Below are 17,578 nucleotides of genomic sequence, written 5' to 3'. Positions count from 1 at the left end.
CTGCTTTTAAACACCATTAAACCCATTAATAAACTCCTTTTAAACATTTCTAAACACCTTATTAAACTCCTATTCAAAATCGTTTAAACTCCTTATTAAACTCCTTTTAAAACCCATTTAAACCCTTTAATAAACTCCTTTTAAACACCTTTTAAACTCCTTTTAAAAACCATTTAAACCCCTTAATAAACTCCTTAATAAGCTCCTTTTAAACTCCTTTTAAACTCCTTATTAAACTCCTTTTGAAAACCATTTAAACCCCTTAATAAACTCCTTTTAAACACCTATTAAACTCCTTATTAAACTGCTTTTCGACTCCGTTTAACACATTTTAAATCCTACATTAAACTGCTTTTAAACACCATTAAACCCATTAATAAACTCCTTTTAAACAACTTCTAAACAGTTGAAATTCCTTTTAAAAACCCTTTAAACCCCTTAATAAACTCCTTTTAAACACCTTTTAAACTCCTTATTAAACTCCTTTTAAAAAACATTTAAACCTCTTAATAAACACCTTTTAAACTCCTTTTAAAAACCTTTAAAATCTCTTATTAAACTCCTTTTAAACTCCTTATTAAACTGCTTTTCGACTCCGTTTAACACATTTTAAATCGCTTTTAAACACCGCACACCACCGCTCCTGGACACTGTCCATTAGGAACAATTCAATGAGAAAACTCAACACAACACACCCCAATATTCCCACCCACTTCAGCCCACACACCCCACCCTCTGACCGCACTCACCCCACCACTTCAAATCACTGACCCCACCTCACCCCACCCACTGACCCTCACCCCCTGACCCAAATCCCTGACACCACTCCTGACCCCACACAACCCACATCCCAGCCACCCAATCCCCACTCATCACACCCACCTCACCCCACTCACCCAAAACCTGACACCACTCCCTGATACCACTCACCCCATCCCAGCCCCTCACACCCCCTCACACCACACCTGCCCCTGACCCTACTCACCCCACATCCCATTCACCCCATCCCCCCCACTCCTCCCACCCACCTCATTCCACTCATCCAAAACCTGACACCACCCCCTGACACCACTCACCGCGCCCCAACCCTCACACCACTCATCCCACCCCCACCTCAACACACTGACCCCAGCCCCTGACCACACTCCCTGTGGCCACTCACCCCGGCCCCATAAAACTCACCCCATCCCCCACCCCAATCCCCCATCCCTGACAGCACTCAACCCGAATCCCTACCCTATCCCCTGACCCCACTCATCCCACCCATTTCCCACCACAACTCACCTCAACCCCCACCCCACTCCCTGTCCCCACTCACCCAGCCCCGCCCACCTCACACTATTCACCCCACCCAATCACCCCCATCCTCAACAGCCCCCTCCCCCCCCCGCTGCTCCTGGACGCTGTCAATGTGCCCAGATTCGGGTTGAAGTTCACCCGCTGTCAATCCCTGATCTGCCGGGTCATTTCCGTTTCTTCTTTCCAGCTTCATCCTCCTGTTCTCCGTGAAACTGCAGCGCGAGTTTCTTGCATGGGAGGTGGTCTTTCAGCATGTCTTGTACCTGGGAATGGACGGATGTCCCTCAGTGAGGTCCAATAGAAAGGTGTTGCAGTTACACCGTACATTAACAGGGGCTCTCAGGGAACATCACCGAGTCCCTAAAACATAGGGAATCCCCTAACATTAACACCAGCGAATCCCCTCCCCCTTAAAACCAGGCGACTCCGCTCCCCTTATCATCACGCCATCCACTCCCCTTACACCAGGGAATCCTCTCCCCCTTAACACCAGAGGACTCCCCTCCACTTAACACCAGATCAATCCCCTCCACTTAACACCAGACGTCGCCTCTCCCCTTAACACCAGGCGACTACCTCCCTCTTAACACAAGGGGACACCCTCCCTCTTAAAACCAGGGATAGCGCTCCACTTAACAAAAGGGGAATCCGCTATCCTTAACACCAGTCCAACTGGGGATGGTTAATCAATCCCAACTGGGAATGTTCATTGAATGCCAACTGGGGATGGTCAATCAAAGGCAACTGGGAATGTTCAATCAATGCCAACTGGCGATGGTCAATCAATGCCAACTGGGAATGGCCAATTAATGCCAACTGGGGATTGTCAATCAATGCTAAGTAGGGATGATCAAACGATGCCAACTGGGGATGATCAAACGATACCAACTGGGGATGATCAAACGATGCCAACTGGGGATGGTCAATCAATGCCAACTGGGGATGGTCAATCAATGCTAAGTAGGGATGATCAAACGATGCCAACTGGCGATGGTCAATCAATGCCAACTGTGGATGGTCAATCAATGCCAACTGGGGATGGTCAATCAATGCCAACTGGGAATGGCCAATTAATGTCAACTGGGGATTGTCAATCAATGCTAAGTAGGGATGATCAAACGATGCCAACTAGGGATGATCAAACGAAGCCAACTGGGGATAGTCAATCAATGCCAACTGGGGATGGTCAATCAATACTAAGTAGGGATGATCAAACGATGCCAAATGGTGATGATCAAACGATGCCAACTGGGGATAGTCAATCAATGCCAACTGGGGATGGTCAATCAATGCTAACTAGGGTTGATCAAACGATGCCAAATGGGGATGATCAAACGATGCCAACTGGGGATGGTCAATCAATGCTAACTGGTGTTGGTCAATCAATGCTAACTAGGGATGATCAAACGATGCCAACTGGGGATAGTCAATCAATGCCAACTGGAGATAGTCAATCAATGCCAACTGGGGATGGTCAATCAATGCCAACTGGGGATGGCCAATCAATGCCAACTGGGGATGGTCAATCAATGCCAACTGGTGATGGCCAATCAATGCCAACTGGTGTTGGTCAGTCAATGCCAACTAGGTACGGTCAATCAATGCCAACTGGTGTTGGTCAATTAATGCCAACTGGAGTTGGTCAATCAATGACAGCTGGAGTTGGTCAATCATTGTCAACTAGGTACAGTCAATGAATGACAACTGGTGCTGGTCAAATAATGCCAACTGGTGTTGGTCAATCAATGACAGCGGGAGCTGGTCAATCAGTGCTAACTGGTGTTGGTCAGTCAATGACAGCTGGAGTTGGTCAATCAATGCCAACTGGTGTTGGTCAATCAGTGCCGGCACACCCGAGAATGAATGAAGAATAACTCCCTCACCTGCCGGAGATAGGCTTCCTTTTTCGCGGGGGTGTCCAGTTTGTTTTTGCCGATGTACATCACTTTGACCTCGGCACTGACCTTCTCACACTCCTCCTTCGACAACTTCAGCACCCCTGGAACATTAAGTGGAAAAGGCTTCAGCCAAAATGCCCAAACCCCGCCCAATGCCGAGCAGAGTTAGAGGCAGAAATAAAAACCGGGTACAGGGAGGGGGCATAGAGACGGCAAACCCGGAGTGCAGGTCCAACTGAGGACCTTCTGTTCTGGAAGCTGAACCAGGGAACGTGGATCTGTGTGTACAATTCCAGGCCCAGTCGCTGGTTTCACAAAGCACCCTCTGACCCGACCACCACAATTCTCCACAGCAGCTCGAGAAGGCAGCCCCACAGCTACAAATTCCAGGGCACTGGGGAGGGGCAATAAATGAGGACCCACTCCGGCTCCTAACTCCTCACAGTCAAAAGAAGCACAGCAAATGGGAGGGGGAGTGGTTTCAAAGAAAGAGTGAGAAGTTTGGGGCTCTTTTCTCTCGAAAAGAGAAGGCTGAGGGATTACTGGATAGAGGTCTTTAAAATTCTGAAGAGGTTTTGATATGGTAGATGTAAAGAAGATGTTTCCTTTTGTGGGAGCGTCCAGAACTAGTGCGCATACATATAAGATGGCCACTAATAAATCCAACAGGGAATTCAGGAGATACAGGAAACTTTGGTTTGTCCGGAGGTTGTATGTCCGGAAACCTCGATCTAACAGCAGAAATCAGCAGCCGTTTTGGTTAGGTTTTTTTTCTTCTCCTAGCATTTTTATAACAGTCAGGCTCTGGAAAGCATCTCTGTAGCTTAGCAACAGCTTCAGAGACGCTTCCAAGGTACGGGCCCAGTGTTTACAAGCTGTTGCTAAGCAACAGTGTTTGTTGTCAGATACGGCGATGAAAACCTCCGTATTCCTCAACATTAGCGCTGTTCTATCCGGAAGTTTTGATCGATCGGCAGCAGCTCGGTCCCGTCAGTGCCGGATATCACGAAGTTTCCTGTGCTTCTTTACCCAGAGAGTTGTGAGAATGTGGAACATGCTAACAAAGGGAGTAGTTGAGGTGAATAGCATAGATGCATTTAAGGGAAGCTAGATAAACATATGAGGGAGAGAGGAATAGTAGGATATGTTGATAGCGTTAGATGAACAGAGGTGGCAGGAGGCTCGTGTGGAGTGTAAACCCTGGCATGGACCATTTGGGAAGAATGGCCAGTTCTATTCTACGTAGTTAATATTGGGAGAGACTGGGACTGAACTGTCAAATTATAAAGCAGGATATTTGGGAGGTTCCATAGCTGAATGTCCGAGGGTGTCGTCAGGGACTGAATGTTTCCGGGATTGGACCCTGGAATAGTCTGATTGGATGGGTCCTACCAGAAGCCGGCTGATACCTGGCCTTGAATGTCCCTCCTCTGACGGCTTGCACTCAGCTTCTGATGTCGACCCTCCATTGGCTCCACGACTTGTCGTCTTCACCGAATCTGTAATGAAAGATCAGCCACATGGTAACTGGAGGATGGAGAACGAGCCCTGGGTCAAGAGTGGATCTTCCTGCTCGATCTGGGTCTAGCACAGCGCCGGGCCAGGCATTGAACTGATGGGCACCGAGACAAGAGACATTTCAGGACTGAAGGATCAATAGACAGAGAGAGACGGATAAATATATGTAGAGAGAGACAGACATGGGAGAATGAGTTATAGAGACACACAGAGGGAGTCTTGGAAACAGAGAAAGAGTGAAGGTAGTGACAGAGAGCCAGAGAGAGAGGGAAAAAAGAGGGAGAGAAACTGAATGAGAGGGTCAGAGACAGAAAGTGAGAGAGAGAGAGAAAGAGAAATATATGGGGAGAGAGAGAGACGGGGATAGAGAGAGAAAGAAAGACGGGGAGAGTGAGAGAGTGAGGAAGAGGGAGAAAGATAGCGACAGACACACGGAGAGAGACAGAGAATGACGGAGAGAAAGAAAGACTGATAACGTAAGATAAAGTCAGGGAGGAATGGAGACAGATTGAGAGAGAGAGAAAAAGAGAAATAGGTAGATAGAGAGGGAGACAGAGACAGCCAGAAAAAGAGAGAGAGAGAGACGAAGGAAAAGAGACAAAGAATGAACAGAAAGAGAGAGAGAATGAGCTAGAGAGACAGAGACAAATAAATAGAGACAGAGAGAGAGATAGAGAGTGAGAGAGACAGACAGAGGGAGAGAAAGATAGACAGAGGGTGACAGACAGATATAGAGCGAGAGAGAAAGAGAGGGAGTGAAAAAGAGTCAGAGAGAGAGAGAGAGAGACAGGAAGAGAGAGAGAGTTGTAGGGAAAAGTTGACAACCTATTACCCGTCCTGCCATGTGGAACACATAGTGACAAGCAACGAATCATGGGATCCCTCCATCCTCTAATCTGTTTCTTGTTAACATAACGTGGCTTAACTATCACAACAAGGCTCTTGTGTGGCGCTTTATCAAATGACTTGTGAAAATCCATATGCACAAAATATAACATCTCATATCGGGAACCGTCATATCAAGAAAGTTTCCGGTAGAATTATTCCCTCAGATTGTGTCTGGTGGCATTCATTTTGAAGCTGTCCCTTCATACATTGCCGCTATCCCAGATTTTTTGATGTGGGAATAATGGATCTTAGTTCAAGGTTTAGTCCAAGGCAAATATGTCTGCTGCGATTCCATGTGTTGTAAATCGCATTTCAAACAAAGCACTGGAGTTCATTTCTAGAGTAATTGAATTGGAAAGCAGGGAAGTTATGTTAAATTTACAGAAAACCTTGGTTAAGCCACACTTGGAGTGCTCTGCACAGTTCTGGTCTCCATATTCCTTGGTTAGAACACACCTGGAGCATTGTGCACTGTTCTGGTCCCCATATACTTTGGTTAGACCACACCTGGAGCATTGTGCACTGTTCTGGCCTCTATATACGAAATATGAAAAGGATATAGAGGCACTGGAGAAGGTGCAAAAACAAGGTTTACAAGGATGATCCCAGAACTGGGAAGGTACAACTGTCAGGAATGATTGAAAAGGCTGGGGATTATATTCTCCAGACAAGAGAAGGCTGAGGGGGGACATGATAGAGGTCATTATAATTATGAAGGGTTTCAGAGGTTAGACCTAGTGAGGTTCTTTCCACTTGAGGAGGTGTCAAAAATTAGGGGCCATAAATATAAGATAGTCACTAATATATCTTACAGGGAATTCAGGAGAAACTCCTTTATCCAGAGAGTGGTGAGCATGTGGAGCTCCCTACAAGGAGTAGTTGAGGCGAATATCATGGATGAATTGAAGGGGAAGCTAGATAAATTCGTGGCGGAGAAAGCATTAGGAGTTTCTACTGATACGGTGAGATGATGCAAGGTGGGAGGAGACTTGTATGGAGCCTAAACACTAGCATGGATCAGATGGGCCGAAAGGCCTGTTTCTGTGCTGTGAATTCCACGCCTCCAATTCTGTCGCCCAGTGTCAGAAACAAACCCTCCTGGTATCACAAGCTCCAGCGGTACTGCCCCTTCCTCAAAGGACACCGACTCCACCACTGATTCTCTCAGTCATATCCGGTTCTGGCACCTTTCCTGACTGTTCACCCTGATCTCAAATGATAAATCCGAGGAATCTTGGATAGAGTGAGGGGAAATCTGTCCTTTGAGAAATATCTCATTCGAGACTGGGTGATTCTCAGGGACTGAGCATTTCAGGAGCCACATTGGGTGCAGTATCTGTTTGAAGGAACCACACCAGAATGATACCAGAGGCTGAAGACCCCGATGGGACAGAGGACGATTTCTCAGTAGATTTTTCAGATGTTTGTTCCTCGGGTTCTTGAGTCGGGATTGTCTCTGGATATATAATAAAGGCCACGAAACACGGGAGAGTGAAGGAGTGGGGGAGCACCGAACACATCATCAGGCTGATACAGGAGTCCGGAGAATGCCAGACTCCAGGCTTTAAATAACCCATAGTCATGTGACCCCAGTCACCTGATCCACTACAGCCAACTCCTGAAGTGACGATAACGTACTCCCCCTCAGTCACTACATCACACCACATTCAGTCACTACATTCCACTCCCCTCAGTCACTACATCCCACTCCACTCAGTCACAGCTGTCCACTTCCCTCAGTCACTGCATCCCACTCCTCTCAGTCACACCTGTCCACTTCCCTCAGTCACTGCATCCCACTCCGCATAGTCACAGCTGTCCACTTCCCTCAGACACGACATCCCGCTCCTCTCAGTCACTACATCCCACTCCCCTCAGACACTACATCCCACTCCCCTCAGACACTACATCCCACTCCACTCAGACACTACATCCCACTCCTCTCAGTCACTACATCCCACTTCCCTCAGGTACTACATCATACTCCCCTCAGATACTACATCCCACTCCCCTCAGACACTACATCCCACTTCCCTCAGACACTACATCCCACTCCCCTCAGACACTACATCCCACACCCCTCAGACACTACATCCCACTCCCCTCAGACACTACATCCCACTCCCCTCAGACACTACATTCCACTCCCCTCAGACACTACATCCCACTCCCCTCAGACACTACATCTCACTCCCCTCAGACACTACATCCCACTCCCCTCAGACACGACCTCCCACTCCCCTCAGACACTACATCCCACTCCCCTCAGACACTACATCCCACTCCCTCAGACTCTACATCCCACTCCCCTCAGATACTACATCCCACTCCCCTCAGACACTACATCCCACTCCCCTCAGACACTACATCCCACTCCCCTCAGACACTACATCCCACTCCCCTCAGACACGACATCCCACTCCCCTCAGACACTACATCCCACTCCCCTCAGACACTACATCCCACTCCCCTCAGACACGACCTCCCACTCCCCTCAGACACTACATCCCACTCCCCTCAGACACTACATCCCACTCCCCTCAGATACTACATCCCACTCCCCTCAGACACTACATCCCACTCCCCTCAGACACTACATCCCACTCCCCTCAGACACTACATCCCACTCCCCTCAGACACTACATCCCACTCCCCTCAGACACTACACCCCACTCCCCTCAGACAATACATCCCACTCCCCTCAGACACTACATCCCACTCCATTCAGACACTACATTCCACTCCCCTCAGACACTACATCCCACTCCCCTCAGACACTAAATCCCACTCCCCTCAGACACTACACCCCGCTCCCCTCAGACACTACATCCCACTCCCCTCAGACACTACTTCCCACTCCCCTCAGACAAGACATCCCACTCCCCTCAGACACTACATCCCACTCCCCTCAGACACTACATCCCACTCCCCTCAGACACTATATCCCACTCACCTCAGACACTACATTCCACTCCACTCAGACACGACATCCCACTCCCCTCAGACACTACATCCCACTCCCCTCAGACACTACATCCCACTCCCCTCAGACACTACATCCCACTCCCCTCAGTCACTACATCCCACTCCCCTCAGACACTACATCCCACTCCCCTCAGTCACTACATTCCACTCCCCTCAGACACTACATCCCACTCCGCTCAGACACTACACCCCACTCCCCTCAGTCACTGCATCCCACTCCCCTCAGACACTGCATCCCACTCCCCTCAGGGAGTACATCCCACTCCCCTCAGACACTACAACCCACTCCCCTCAGACACTACATCCCACTCCCCTCAGACATAACTTCCCACTCCCCTCAGACACGACATCCCGCTCCCCTCAGACACTACATCCCACTCCCCTCAGACACCACATCCCACTCCCCTCAGACACAACATCCCACTCCCCTCAGACACTACATCCCACTCTCTTCAGACACTACATCACACTCCCCTCAGACACGACATCCCACTCCTCTCAGACACTATATCCCACTCCCCTCAGTCACTACACCCCTCTCCCCGGAGACACTAAATCCCACTCCCCTCAGACACTAAATTCCACTCCCCTCAGACACTACATCCCACTCCCCTCAGACACTACATCCCACTCCCCTCAGACACTACGTCCCACTCCCCTCAGACACTACATCCCACTCCCCTCAGACACTACATCCCACTCCCCTCAGTCACTACATCCCACTCCCCTCAGTCACTACATACCACTCCCCTCAGACACGACATCCCACTCCTCTCAGAAACTACATCCCACTGCCCTCAGACACTACATCCCACTCCCCTCAAACACTACATCCCACTCCCCTCAGACACTACATCTCACCACCCTCAGACACTACATCCCACTCCCCTCAGACACTGCATCCCACTCCCCTCAGACACTGCATCCCACTCCCCTCAGACACTACATCCCACTCCCCTCAGACACTACATCCCACTCCCCTCAGACACTACATCCCACTCCCCTCAGACACTACATCCCACTCCCCTCAGACACTACATCCCACTCCCCTCAGACACGACATCCCACTCCCCTCAGTAACTGCATCCCACTCCCCTCAGACACTACCTCCCACTCCCCTCAGACACTACATCACACTCCCCTCAGACACTACGTCCCACTCCCCTCAGACACTACGTTCCACTCCCCTCAGACACGACATCCCACTCCCCTCAGACACTACATCCCACTCCGCTCAGACACTACATTCCCACTCCCCTCAGACACTACATCCCACTCACCTCAGACACTACATTCCACTCCACTCAGACACGACATCCAACTCCCCTCAGACACTACATCCCACTCCCCTCAGACACTAAATCCCACTCCCCTCAGTCACTACATCCCACTCCCCTCAGACACTGCATCCCACTCCCCTCAGTCACTACATCCCACGCCCCTCAGACACGACCTCCCACTCCCCGCAGACACTACATCCCACTCCCCTCAGACACTACATCCCACTCCCCTCAGACACTACATCCAACTCCCCTCAGACACTACACCCCACTCCCCTCAGACACTACATCCCACTACCCTCAGACACTACATCCCTCTCCCCTCAGACACTACATCCCACTCCCCTCAGGCACTACACCCCACTCCCCTCAGACACTACATCCCACTCCCCTCAGACACTACATCCCACTCCCCTCAGACACTACATCCCACTCCCCTCAGACACTACATCCCACTCCCCTCAGACACTACATCCCACTCCCCTCAGACACTACGTCCCACTCCCCTCAGACAAGGCATCCCACTCCCCTCAGACACTACATCCCACTCACCTCAGACACTACATCCCACTCCCCTCAGACACTATATCCCACTCACCTCAGACACTACATTCCACTCCCCTCAGACACGACATCCCACTTCCCTCAGACACTACATCCCACTCACCTCAGACACTACATCCCACTCCCCTCAGACACTACATCCCACTCCCCTCAGACACTACATCCCACTCCTCACAGACACTACATCCCACTCCCCTCAGACACTGCATCCCACTCCCCTCAGACACTACATCCCACTCCCCTCAGATACTACATCCCACTCCCCTCAGACACTACATCCCACTCCCCTCAGTCACTACATCCCACTCCCGTCAGACACTACATCCCACTCCCCTCAGTCACTACATTCCACTCCACTCAGACACTACATCCCACTCCGCTCAGACACTACACCCCACTCCCCTCAATCACTGCATCCCACTCCCCTCAGGGAGTACATCCCACTCCCCTCAGACACTACAACCCACTCCCCTCAGACACTACATCCCACTCCCTTCAGACACTACATCCCACTCCCCTCAGACACTACATCCCACTCCCCTCAGACACTACATCCCACTCCCCTCAGACACTACATCCCACTCCTCTCAGTCACTACATCCCACTTCCCTCAGGTACTACATCCCACTCCCCTCAGATACTACATCCCACTCCCCTCAGACACTACACCCCACTCCCCTCAGACACGACATCCCACTCCCCTCAGACACTACATCCCACTCCCCTCAGACACTACATCCCACTCCCCTCAGACACTACATCCCACTCCCCTCAGACACTAAATCCCTCTCCCCTCAGACACTACATCCCACACGCCTCAGACACTACATCCCACTCCCCTCAGACACTACATCCCACTCCCCTCAGACACTACATCCCACTCCCCTCAGACACTACATCCCACTCCCCTCAGACACTACATCCCACTCCCCTCAGACACGAACTCCCACTCCCCTCAGACACTACATCCCACACCCCTCAGACACTACATTCCACTCCCTCAGATTCTACATCCCACTCCCCTCAGATACTACATCCCACTCCCCTCAGACGCTACATCCCACTCCCCTCAGACACTACATCCCACTCCCCTCAGACACGACATCCCACTCCCCTCAGACACTACATCCCACTCCCCTCAGACACTACATCCCACTCCCCTCAGACACGACCTCCCACTCCCCTCAGACACTACATCTCACTCCCCTCAGACACTACATCCCACTCCCCTCAGATACTACATCCCACTCCCCTCAGACACTACATCCCACTCCCCTCAGACACTACATCCCACTCCCCTCAGACACTACATCCCACTCCCCTCAGACACTACATCCCACTCCCCTCAGACACTACATCCCACTCCCCTCAGTCACTACATCCCACTCCCCTCAGACACTACATCCCACTCCCCTCAGTCACTACATTCCACTCCCCTCAGACACTACATCCCACTCCGCTCAGACACTACACCCCACTCCCCTCAGTCACTGCATCCCACTCCCCTCAGACACTGCATCCCACTCCCCTCAGGGAGTACATCCCACTCCCCTCAGACACTACAACCCACTCCCCTCAGACACTACATCCCACTCCCCTCAGACATAACTTCCCACTCCCCTCAGACACGACATCCCGCTCCCCTCAGACACTACATCCCACTCCCCTCAGACACCACATCCCACTCCCCTCAGACACAACATCCCACTCCCCTCAGACACTACATCCCACTCTCTTCAGACACTACATCACACTCCCCTCAGACACGACATCCCACTCCTCTCAGACACTATATCCCACTCCCCTCAGTCACTACACCCCTCTCCCCGGAGACACTAAATCCCACTCCCCTCAGACACTAAATTCCACTCCCCTCAGACACTACATCCCACTCCCCTCAGACACTACATCCCACTCCCCTCAGACACTACGTCCCACTCCCCTCAGACACTACATCCCACTCCCCTCAGACACTACATCCCACTCCCCTCAGTCACTACATCCCACTCCCCTCAGTCACTACATACCACTCCCCTCAGACACGACATCCCACTCCTCTCAGAAACTACATCCCACTGCCCTCAGACACTACATCCCACTCCCCTCAAACACTACATCCCACTCCCCTCAGACACTACATCTCACCACCCTCAGACACTACATCCCACTCCCCTCAGACACTGCATCCCACTCCCCTCAGACACTGCATCCCACTCCCCTCAGACACTACATCCCACTCCCCTCAGACACTACATCCCACTCCCCTCAGACACTACATCCCACTCCCCTCAGACACTACATCCCACTCCCCTCAGACACTACATCCCACTCCCCTCAGACACGACATCCCACTCCCCTCAGTAACTGCATCCCACTCCCCTCAGACACTACCTCCCACTCCCCTCAGACACTACATCACACTCCCCTCAGACACTACGTCCCACTCCCCTCAGACACTACGTTCCACTCCCCTCAGACACGACATCCCACTCCCCTCAGACACTACATCCCACTCCGCTCAGACACTACATTCCCACTCCCCTCAGACACTACATCCCACTCACCTCAGACACTACATTCCACTCCACTCAGACACGACATCCAACTCCCCTCAGACACTACATCCCACTCCCCTCAGACACTAAATCCCACTCCCCTCAGTCACTACATCCCACTCCCCTCAGACACTGCATCCCACTCCCCTCAGTCACTACATCCCACGCCCCTCAGACACGACCTCCCACTCCCCGCAGACACTACATCCCACTCCCCTCAGACACTACATCCCACTCCCCTCAGACACTACATCCAACTCCCCTCAGACACTACACCCCACTCCCCTCAGACACTACATCCCACTACCCTCAGACACTACATCCCTCTCCCCTCAGACACTACATCCCACTCCCCTCAGGCACTACACCCCACTCCCCTCAGACACTACATCCCACTCCCCTCAGACACTACATCCCACTCCCCTCAGACACTACATCCCACTCCCCTCAGACACTACATCCCACTCCCCTCAGACACTACATCCCACTCCCCTCAGACACTACGTCCCACTCCCCTCAGACAAGGCATCCCACTCCCCTCAGACACTACATCCCACTCACCTCAGACACTACATCCCACTCCCCTCAGACACTATATCCCACTCACCTCAGACACTACATTCCACTCCCCTCAGACACGACATCCCACTTCCCTCAGACACTACATCCCACTCACCTCAGACACTACATCCCACTCCCCTCAGACACTACATCCCACTCCCCTCAGACACTACATCCCACTCCTCACAGACACTACATCCCACTCCCCTCAGACACTGCATCCCACTCCCCTCAGACACTACATCCCACTCCCCTCAGATACTACATCCCACTCCCCTCAGACACTACATCCCACTCCCCTCAGTCACTACATCCCACTCCCCTCAGACACTACATCCCACTCCCCTCAGTCACTACATTCCACTCCACTCAGACACTACATCCCACTCCGCTCAGACACTACACCCCACTCCCCTCAATCACTGCATCCCACTCCCCTCAGGGAGTACATCCCACTCCCCTCAGACACTACAACCCACTCCCCTCAGACACTACATCCCACTCCCTTCAGACACTACATCCCACTCCCCTCAGACACTACATCCCACTCCCCTCAGACACTACATCCCACTCCCCTCAGACACTACATCCCACTCCTCTCAGTCACTACATCCCACTTCCCTCAGGTACTACATCCCACTCCCCTCAGATACTACATCCCACTCCCCTCAGACACTACACCCCACTCCCCTCAGACACGACATCCCACTCCCCTCAGACACTACATCCCACTCCCCTCAGACACTACATCCCACTCCCCTCAGACACTACATCCCACTCCCCTCAGACACTAAATCCCTCTCCCCTCAGACACTACATCCCACACGCCTCAGACACTACATCCCACTCCCCTCAGACACTACATCCCACTCCCCTCAGACACTACATCCCACTCCCCTCAGACACTACATCCCACTCCCCTCAGACACTACATCCCACTCCCCTCAGACACGAACTCCCACTCCCCTCAGACACTACATCCCACACCCCTCAGACACTACATTCCACTCCCTCAGATTCTACATCCCACTCCCCTCAGATACTACATCCCACTCCCCTCAGACGCTACATCCCACTCCCCTCAGACACTACATCCCACTCCCCTCAGACACGACATCCCACTCCCCTCAGACACTACATCCCACTCCCCTCAGACACTACATCCCACTCCCCTCAGACACGACCTCCCACTCCCCTCAGACACTACATCTCACTCCCCTCAGACACTACATCCCACTCCCCTCAGATACTACATCCCACTCCCCTCAGACACTACATCCCACTCCCCTCAGACACTACATCCCACTCCCCTCAGACACTACATCCCACTCCTCTCAGTCACTACATCCCACTTCCCTCAGGTACTACATCCCACTCCCCTCAGATACTACATCCCACTCCCCTCAGACACTACACCCCACTCCCCTCAGACACGACATCCCACTCCCCTCAGACACTACATCCCACTCCCCTCAGACACTACATCCCACTCCCCTCAGACACTACATCCCACTCCCCTCAGACACTAAATCCCTCTCCCCTCAGACACTACATCCCACACGCCTCAGACACTACATCCCACTCCCCTCAGACACTACATCCCACTCCCCTCAGACACTACATCCCACTCCCCTCAGACACTACATCCCACTCCCCTCAGACACTACATCCCACTCCCCTCAGACACGAACTCCCACTCCCCTCAGACACTACATCCCACACCCCTCAGACACTACATTCCACTCCCTCAGATTCTACATCCCACTCCCCTCAGATACTACATCCCACTCCCCTCAGACGCTACATCCCACTCCCCTCAGACACTACATCCCACTCCCCTCAGACACGACATCCCACTCCCCTCAGACACTACATCCCACTCCCCTCAGACACTACATCCCACTCCCCTCAGACACGACCTCCCACTCCCCTCAGACACTACATCTCACTCCCCTCAGACACTACATCCCACTCCCCTCAGATACTACATCCCACTCCCCTCAGACACTACATCCCACTCCCCTCAGACACTACATCCCACTCCCCTCAGACACTACATCCCACTCCCCTCAGACACTACATCCCACTCCCCTCAGACACTACATCCCACTCCCCTCAGACACTCCATCCCACTCCCCTCAGACACTACACCCCACTCCCCTCAGACACTACATCCCACTCCCCTCAGACACTACATCCCACTCCATTCAGACACTACATCCCACTCCCCTCAGACACTAAATCTCACTCCCCTCAGACACTACACCCCACTCCCCTCAGACACTACACACCTCTCCCCTCAGACACTACATCCCACTCCCCTCAGACACTACACCCCACTCCCCTCAGACACTACATCCCACTCCCCTCAGACACTACATCCCACTCCCCTCAGACACTACATCCCACTCCCCTCAGACACTAAATCCCACTCCCCTCAGAAACTACACCCCACTCCCCTCAGACACTACATCCCACTCCCCTCAGACACTGCATCCCGCTCCCCTCAGACACTACATCCCGCTCCCCTCAGACACTACATCCCACTCCCCTCAGACACTACGTCCCACTCCCCTCAGACAAGACATCCCACTCCCCTCAGACACTACATCCCACTCCCCTCAGACACTACATCCCACTCCCCTCAGACACTATATCCCATCACCTCAGACACTACATTCCACTCCACTCAGACACGACATCCCACTCCCCTCAGTCACTACATTCCACTCCCCTCAGACACTACATCCCACTCCGCTCAGACACTACACCCCACTCCCCTCAGTCACTGCATCCCACTCCCCTCAGACACTGCATCCCACTCCCCTCAGGGAGTACATCCCACTCCCCTCAGACACTACAACCCACTCCCCTCAGACACTACATTCCACTCCCCTCAGACATAACTTCCCACTCCCCTCAGACACGACATCCCACTCCCCTCAGACACTACATCCCACTCCCCTCAGACACCACATCCCACTCCCCTCAGAAACTACATCCCACTCCCCTCAGACGCTACATCCCACTCCACTCAGACACGACATCCCACTCCCCTCAGACACTACATCCCACTCCCCTCAGACACTACATCCCACTCCCCTCAGACACTACATCCCACTCCCCTCAGTCACTACATCCCACTCCCCTCAGACACTACATCCCACTCCCCTCAGTCACTACATTCCACTCCCCTCAGACACTACATCCCACTCCGCTCAGACACTACACCCCACTCCCCTCAGTCACTGCATCCCACTCCCCTCAGACACTGCATCCCACTCCCCTCAGGGAGTACATCCCACTCCCCTCAGACACTACAACCCACTCCCCTCAGACACTACATTCCACTCCCCTCAGACATAACTTCCCACTCCCCTCAGACACGACATCCCACTCCCCTCAGACACTACATCACACTCCCCTCAGACACCACATCCCACTCCCCTCAGAAACTACATCCCACTCCCCTCAGATACTACATCCCACTCTCTTCAGACACTACATCACACTCCCCTCAGACACTACATACCAATCCCCTCAGACACTACATCCCACTCCCCTCAGACACTACATCCCACTCCCCTCAGACACTACATCCAACTCCCCTCAGACACTACATCCCACTCCCCTCAGACACTACATCCCACTCCCCTCAGACACTACATCCCACTCCCCTCAGACACTACATCCCACTCCCCTCAGACACGACATCCCACTCCCCTCAGACACTACACTCCACTCCCCTCAGACACTACATCCCACTCCCCTCAGACACTACATCCCACTCCCCTCAGACACTACATCCCACTCCCCTCAGACACTACATCCCACTCCCCTCAGACACGACATCCCACTCCCCTCAGACACTATATCCCACTCCCCTCAGACACTACATCCCACTCCCCTCAGTCACTACATCCCACTCCCCTCGGACACTACATCCCACTCCCCTCAGACACTACATCCCACTTCCCTCAGACACTACATCCCTCTCCCCTCAGACACTACTTCCCACTCCCCTCAGACA

The 17,578-nt window shown here is 52.4% G+C and overlaps 1 protein-coding gene across 1 annotated transcript in view; it reads right to left on the bottom strand.

Annotated features, from left to right (window-relative positions):
• Nucleotides 1-1,381: 1,381 nt before the first annotated feature.
• LOC147091437 (uncharacterized) overlaps nt 1,382-17,578 on the bottom strand; it is a 221,570-nt gene continuing 205,373 nt past the window's right edge. Inside the window, exons 7-9 of the mRNA XM_085976599.1 lie at nt 4,607-4,696; nt 3,183-3,298; nt 1,382-1,562 (exon numbers count right to left, since the gene is read on the bottom strand). Of these exons, the coding sequence (XP_085832725.1) occupies nt 1,464-1,562; nt 3,183-3,298; nt 4,607-4,696 (305 nt within the window). The 3' untranslated portion in view covers nt 1,382-1,463. The remainder of the gene's footprint in view (nt 1,563-3,182; nt 3,299-4,606; nt 4,697-17,578) is intronic.

The sequence above is a fragment of the Somniosus microcephalus genome, unplaced genomic scaffold, assembly GCF_052327205.1.
Source record: "Somniosus microcephalus isolate GS21.2 unplaced genomic scaffold, FLI_Smic_1.0 unresolved_chr3, whole genome shotgun sequence".
Lineage (NCBI taxonomy): Eukaryota > Metazoa > Chordata > Chondrichthyes > Squaliformes > Somniosidae > Somniosus > Somniosus microcephalus.
Note: the sequence above shows the minus strand (reverse complement) of the source record. Positions and strands in the feature narration are given on the sequence as shown.